We start from the raw sequence: 7,500 nt of genomic DNA on the forward strand, positions 1-7,500 counted from the left end.
ATACTATTTTGTACTTTATACACATATTTCAGGTGAGAGACCTCATCCATGCCCAGACTGTGGCAAGCCTTTCCGTGTACGCTCTGATATGAAGCGGCACCGGCAGACACACATGCGAGAGCAAGCCAATGCTAATAATACAGTAGGAACACCTGTCTCTACTGCTGTTACACAAGTGGGCACCCAGTCACCCTCTCCAGCACCCCATGCTCAGGTTGGTTGTTTTCTTTGTGTAATTGCAGTTATTATTGGTGTACATGTTTCTTCACAGAGAAGTATTTTGTTGTGTTATATAGATTAGTATTTACATTTTGGTATCGTATAGTAATATCTAATTATTTATTTCCTATTTATTTGTTTTCTCCATTCTTACTTTCACAATATTGTCTTCAGATTGTCTCGGGTGCAGTGTCCCAGGGTAGCAGCACTCCTCAGCTGATTGTTGCTGACCAGGTGACAGGTCCTGACCAGCCCATTAGAATAATGGTGTCAGGGCTGAATGCACAGCATGTGGCCACAGCAGTGCACCCACCACCTGCACACAGGCAACCTCAGGTGTGTGCTTGCAGTGTGGTTATTTGCAAGTTTTCAGAAGTGATTTCTCAGATTAATTAGTATAGATATAGATAGTGTGAAAAAGTTATGAAATAGTTCAGGATACATATTTTGAATGAGCTTTTTCATCATTACTGACCTTCACTGAATAATAAGTGATTGTCTTCTTTTTTTTTTTATTAACTTCACTGGTAATCAAGAAACTATTGAGACAGACAGTGCATGACAATCTTAAATCTTCATACCCTGACTTTTAAAAGTGTCTTTTGCAGCAAGTGGCAGTGCCAGTCTCAGGGAACATTGCAACATTAACAACTGGGCCAGTGTCACCAGGAGGGACAACCACAACGCTGACCCCAGAGGTGATCATAATGGATGACAACGCTCACCAGCCCATAAATCTCAACATCATCCCACGCATGATTACCCAGGCGCAGGTCGGGTCCTCACCACATACCAGCCATGCCACACTCGTCACCACAGAGGATGAGGTAAGGTATTGGGGCCCTTAAGGAAAGAGGGATCAGGAGTTGGACAATAGGTTGTTAAGTCTCCTCCTGATTAATGTTTTCATTTACATGATGTATGTGTGCATGCATGCAAGATCTAAGATTGATTTGATAGATTGATAACAGTTTTATCTTATCTGGAATATGAGATTGTTCTTTTGGATTTTTTTAAAGAGAATCATCTGTAGATGTGAAAAAGAAATCTGCATCCAATATTTGTTCTTAGTGTTACTTCAGTTCTACACTTTAGGATTTCATAGGCATAATTACCAATACCAAATCTATAATCCCACATGTTTTTCTTCCTCTTGGCAGTATCAGCTGGCCAACCCTGGTCGCAACACCATTGAAGTGCGGGGTGAGGAAGGGAATGTGTATGTGTGGCATGGGGTCTTCACCAACTAAGCCAGGCTGGGTAAGTAATCTATGTATGAGATACTTGCTGATCATAGCTCCTTTATGTCAAGGTTATGAAATGGCTTCGAGCATCACTCATAATTCATAATGATAGCATTGATATGTTATTGTTCTGGGCCTTTTAATATTCTTTTTTTTTTTTTTTTTTTTTTTTTTTTTTTTTTTTCTTTAGTTAGGATTGACAGTACTGTATGTAGTAGTAATTCATTAGCAATATTATTTGTTTCTAAAGAAATCCTCAAAGGTGTACTGACATAGCACAAATTTCATCTAACATGAGCCTATTTCTCCCAGATCATCTAAGAGGTCAGAGCCTGAATTTGTTGAAGGAAGAAGAATGGAAGACAGAAGATGCAATGCCTATGTATCATTCTCGAATCTCTGTTGCTGCAGAAGACTGATGACACATGACATCTCAGAAGGTTGAGTTATTCTGAGTAAATGTTTGTTAAAGAGAAGTATTTATATATATCTATATATACATACATATATATTCTAGGCAAACCCTATACTCACAGAAGCAAACTGGTTATTTGATGTAGCTACATATCTGTGTCCGTTGGAAATTGGAAGAGAATGAAAACGGTGAAATATCTTTAACTATCTATCTAACCCCCCCTCTCTTTTTTTTTTTCTTTATTATCTTGTGGTTATCTGTATTGGACAGTGTCAGAGAAAATCGACATGCATAGCTTGTAGGAGGTAGATAGAGCAGTTCTGTATGAAAGGGATTGCCCTTTTAGTGTTGAAATACACCATAACATCCATGTTACAAGAATCTTGAGACTATGATGTGGATGAATTTGTTGGACATTGTGTGTGTTTGTGTGTCTATATTTATGTGATGTATATATGTATAAGTTATATATGTGTGTATTTGTGTACATTATATATATATATGTGTGTGTGTGTATGTATATATATATATATATATATATATATATATATATATATATATATATATAATATAATATAATATAATATAATATAATATAATATATATACATATACATATACATATACATATATACATGTATACATATATACATATATATGTATATACGTATATACATATATAAATATATATATATATATATATATATATATATATATATATATATATATATATATACACACATATATACATATACACATATATATATACATATACATATACATACACATACATACATACATATACATATACATATACCCATACACATACACATACACATATACTATACAGATACATAGTCATATACATATACATGAATACACATCAGCACATGTAGATGCATACCAACACACTGACAGGAATACTTACACATGCACAAATACAGTACACACCAGCATGTACATGCAAGCACACACATGGACAGGCTCAGGTACATTTAAATTGTGCAGATTATAAGCACAATTGCAGAGGCATTTGCTCCTTAGATATCTTCTGACCTTCTTATATATTGTCTGTAATGGTTCATAAGTGACTTATAGGAAATATTGCTATTACCATTTACTTCTATGTTTTAAGATTAGAATAAATTTTAACATCAAGTTTTGCACAAATAGAAATATATTTGAGAACTCTCAAAATTTTGTAGATGATATATATATGCCTTTTTTATGATTTTCTTTCTGTTATCTTCAAAATCCACACCCCCAGGTGATGAAAAGGAAAGGCAGTTTAAACATCATTACTTATTTTTTGTTCTGAATTCATGTAAAACTTCATGATCTTAACTTAAAATTTGGCACACTCCCTGGGCTAGATTGTCTGTTGCTCATGCAAGATCGGGCATATACTTTTTTTCTTTGCAATTTATTTCATATGTACATTTGAGGTATTCATGCATATTTAGTATAATTGATTCAGAACAAATTAAAAATGTTTACATATATATATATGCAGTGAACATTTTTAGTTTTACAAACGTGAAAAAAAAATATTTACCAATGTAAGTACACACCCTCATATTTCTAAGAGGAAAAAGTGCTGGATAATCCTTTGTACAGGATCTTGTGTTCTAATTTTCCCACAATAGAACTAGTGTAAATACCTTTGGTCTTGTGCATTTGGCCATTATGTATTGTTTACCAAGAGTTCTACAGACTGCTGAAGAAAACTTTTTTGCTTTCTTTTATAATCCTGAGTACAGTACATGTTCAGTAACTATATATATATATATATGCAGTGTAAATCTTTTTATGCATTCCATACTGCTGAAACAGGATGTTCCTATATATTGTACACCGTTTCACCTACGAAATCTCAAAGTCCATATTTTTAAAGTAGTTTAACCTTACCTGGAAAATGATAATGGAGTTATTCTGATGATACAAGTTATGTTAATTCAATCTTGATAATGGTAGATTTCTGTGCAGATATTTTTTTTGGTTTGTTTGTTTCCTTGTATTTATTAAAATTCATACAAAGCTGCCAAGATTAATTATTGATTTTTTTCTATATTTTCTTTGACATTTTAAGTAATAAAAAACATGAGAAAGTGAGTTAGCTGTACAGGCAAACCCTTTACAAGGACAAATATAGTACAAACATAATCTTTGGTTGTATCTTGTTTCATGACAACTAATTTGATGAAGCACTTAACTATCTCTTTCTCTTTCTTTGTTCTTTTTTTCTCTTAAGTCTATTTTTCTATCTTAAATTTATTTTTATTAGTAGTAGTAGTAGTAGTATTTTCACATTGACCAATTCTCCCGAGACATAATTATCGGAAGCTTTGATCAATTTCATTGAATAGAGAATGTGATTGTAGTGAATTTTTTTTTCTCTCTCTCCCTCTCTCTTTTACCCTTTTTTGTTTGAGTTAATCCTTTTTTTTTTTTTTTTTTTTTTTTCTGTAGAATAGTTTGTACATAAGTGTCTGTCCACTGAGTTATTTTTAGGTTTGCATTTTGAAAGATTGATGAAATTGGCTTCCTTTACGATTGATGATGATAATACACAAAGTTGTGTGAGTTCATGGTACTGGCTAATGTAATGATCATTTCATTTTTGTTGTCTTGTTTCTTCTACACTTGAGAGTGGAGGAGCTTTGAGATTTTCACATTTTGGGTTGGAAGTGAAGTGAGAAATTGTCTTATTTTAAAGGTAGCTTCATATATGCATTGGATGTCTTCCAGATTGCAGGAACTTTTCTTTACCTTTTCCTTTCTTTGCTTTATTTGTATTTCTCTTCCCCCAAAAGCAATTTGCACATGTGTTGATATACACAAGTCCTTAATTTGTTGTCTTGTTATTATCAGAGAGCTTGGAGAAGAAAAAATCTGCCAATCTATTTACAATTGCTATTTTGTAAATGTTCCATGATCTCTTACAATGAACTAGCATAGTACATGAGTTTTTAGTCAACTGGAAACAAAATGGTATTGTTATTAAGTTGACAGATCAGGTCAGGTCAGGTCAGGTGCATTGTATAGATCAGTAACTCTACAAGTTAAAAAATAAAAATAAAAAATAAAAATTATGAAATATATTTTGTATAAAAACTGGAAATTAAATAAAAAAAGTTTAAGAAAATGTGTTTTCATTAACCAGTTCTTAAGGGTTGTGTATATTTGGATGGAAATTTCAATGTTTTTTACAACATTGCTGATATAAAAGGTAGTACTTATACTTGGAACTTTTTATTGCCTTTTTTCTGAGTTTCATCCCAACAACATGATGACAAAAAAATTAACAAATACGCAGACCAATATATCGATTAATATTTCAAGATATAACAAAAGGAGACTATTGACAGCCAATAATACCTTTTCAAATTTATTCCAATAAACAATCACCTGTATTCAGGGATGGATTTCCGACTACCATCCCATCCTTCCAGTGAATTACGAGGCATTACCTATTTTCTAGGCTCTTTTTCACCACATCCTTCATAGCCTGTGTGACCTTGAACATCGGTCCATGACCTGGCACAATATAGTCTGCCATAAGAAGCACTTCATTTCGGTGTTTTTCCTGAGACTCCATGTTCTCACTTCCTGCTACGTACTTCCAAAGTGATGGGTCCTCTACGTCATCCTCGCGCTCAAAGAGGTCTCCTATTGGAAAAATTCTATATGAGTGTGACTTGATAATGATAATGGCTTGTGCTTTAGAAGCACGAACTGCCATCCTAGTTACACATTTCTAATCCACAGGTGCAGACCCATGCACTCTGTGGTTTTGATTATTAATATTGTTTACACACATGGCTTACCAAGTGCTTGGTCACTGCAAAGTCAGTTACTAGGCCTACCTGATTTTGCTTGTTAAACCTATTCCCTGAATGGTCAGTTTTTTTCAGTTACTATTATTATTGTTTCTAGCATTATTATTATCATCATTATCTGCATAAACAATATTATCAAAGCAAACACATAGTGTCTGAAAGTGAGAAAAGATAAAGGAAAATATGTTGGTTATAATCTAATTATGAACTAATATCTTTGCTTAATATAAATCAGATCTGATGCGATCAAGTTAATAGACTGAACATTTCATCTAATATTCATCCACCGTTATTTTATGGAATTTAGAGATTCAGTAGTACCTAACATATCCTACTGTTCCAACAAAATAACATTTCCTGCAATACTTTTCTTTCTTCCAAAGTAATATCAAATCCTCATGTTATAACATTGTCATGATACTCAACCTGCAACAACAACTGTGCCAAATTCTGCTGTCTTGACAACTACGCTTACATCCGCGGAGGTATGGCCAGGGGTCGGGATTACCTGAAGATTGTCATCAATTTTGAATGGTTCTCCTGTTTGGGTAATGGGAAGAAGAAAACATCTGTGATGGAATATAGATTTTTGGAGAAATGCCATATATGAATATATCTATAAAATACTTAAACATATTAATATACATAAATATAGATAAATATAAAAATGCTTTTTTTTTTTCTTAAATAAATATACAACTAGTGTGTGTGTGCTTACAATTAACATAAGATTAATCTTTACAGTATGGACACACTAAGCTAGGGCAAAATGATGATATTCTTATAGAGGACAAAAAGTTTAAAGTCATCAGTACAAGAAATAATCTGAAGACATGAATGGCAATGCAACAAATAAAGGGAAAAGATTGCCTAGGTCCAAGTTTCAGCTCTATCTTGCCGTGCATACAGAGGTGAAGACAATGTTTCCCAGGAGGTGTTAGTGGGCAGAGCCCCCCATCAACTCTCCCTCTGGACAATGCCCGAAGGACATACCCAGTCACAGCAACTTACATTGTTGAATAAATTTGTGACATCAAGTTGGGGACTTGGTATCTATCTGTAACCATACTGTAAAGAATTACCTATTGTAAACTAGAGTTTAACAAAAGCTTATCATGAAAAAAATGTATACTAAACAAAACACACTTCATTATTGACCAGGAAAATCCCTTTTCTAACTCTGTAAGCTAGTAAAATGTACTATATCACAAAACATTCACTATCAATCGTATACACCATCATACCTGTCTCAAAAGGGTGTATGAAGAAGATATCCCCAAAGGACACTGTGTAACCTACGATATGTTTGGCTTTCGTGAACAAGTTCAGGTTGCCAAGGTGGTCTGAATGGCCATGTGTGCCTATTGCATAATGGATGTCATCACACTTCACATCATTGTCTGCAAGAGCTGAAAGAAATATGGAAATTATAATAGAGGGAAAAATCAGTCTGTGTTGTAAAACTAGGGAAAGAAGAAAAAAAAAAAGAACCACACAGAAAAGAAAAGGCTAATTTCAAATTCATAATTTCTTAAACATGATCCTTTATTTGCTCTTGTACTATGATTGACAAACATAACAGCATTTAACCCACTGCTGCAGACCAACAACAACACACATGAAATGCCAATTGTGATAATAAACCTTAAATACTATTATTTACTTTATAAAAGCCTTTCATGGTTATTCATGTATCACTCTATAGTTGCAAAACAATTAACCAAAAAAACTGATGACACTTAAAAATATTAATATCGACACGTGCATACTTGGTTTAGCAGCAT

General features: G+C 33.4%; 2 protein-coding genes across 2 annotated transcripts in view; one reads left to right on the forward strand and one right to left on the reverse strand.

Moving 5' to 3' along the window:
* Positions 1–2,072, forward strand: part of LOC125031212 (zinc finger protein 45-like) — a 6,591-nt gene extending 4,519 nt beyond the window's left edge. Inside the window, exons 4-8 of the mRNA XM_047621832.1 lie at positions 33–214; positions 394–555; positions 828–1,046; positions 1,380–1,479; positions 1,776–2,072. Of these exons, the coding sequence (XP_047477788.1) occupies positions 33–214; positions 394–555; positions 828–1,046; positions 1,380–1,469 (653 nt within the window). The 3' untranslated portion in view covers positions 1,470–1,479; positions 1,776–2,072. The remainder of the gene's footprint in view (positions 1–32; positions 215–393; positions 556–827; positions 1,047–1,379; positions 1,480–1,775) is intronic.
* A 3,179-nt stretch (positions 2,073–5,251) lies between these two features.
* Positions 5,252–7,500, reverse strand: part of LOC125031203 (metallo-beta-lactamase domain-containing protein 1-like) — a 2,841-nt gene continuing 592 nt past the window's right edge. The window contains exons 2-4 of the mRNA XM_047621816.1: positions 6,961–7,125; positions 6,143–6,256; positions 5,252–5,546 (exon numbers count right to left, since the gene is read on the reverse strand). Of these exons, the coding sequence (XP_047477772.1) occupies positions 5,344–5,546; positions 6,143–6,256; positions 6,961–7,125 (482 nt within the window). The 3' untranslated portion in view covers positions 5,252–5,343. The remainder of the gene's footprint in view (positions 5,547–6,142; positions 6,257–6,960; positions 7,126–7,500) is intronic.

The sequence above is a fragment of the Penaeus chinensis genome, chromosome 12 (genome assembly GCF_019202785.1).
Source record: "Penaeus chinensis breed Huanghai No. 1 chromosome 12, ASM1920278v2, whole genome shotgun sequence".
NCBI classification, from domain to species: Eukaryota; Metazoa; Arthropoda; class Malacostraca; order Decapoda; family Penaeidae; genus Penaeus; species Penaeus chinensis.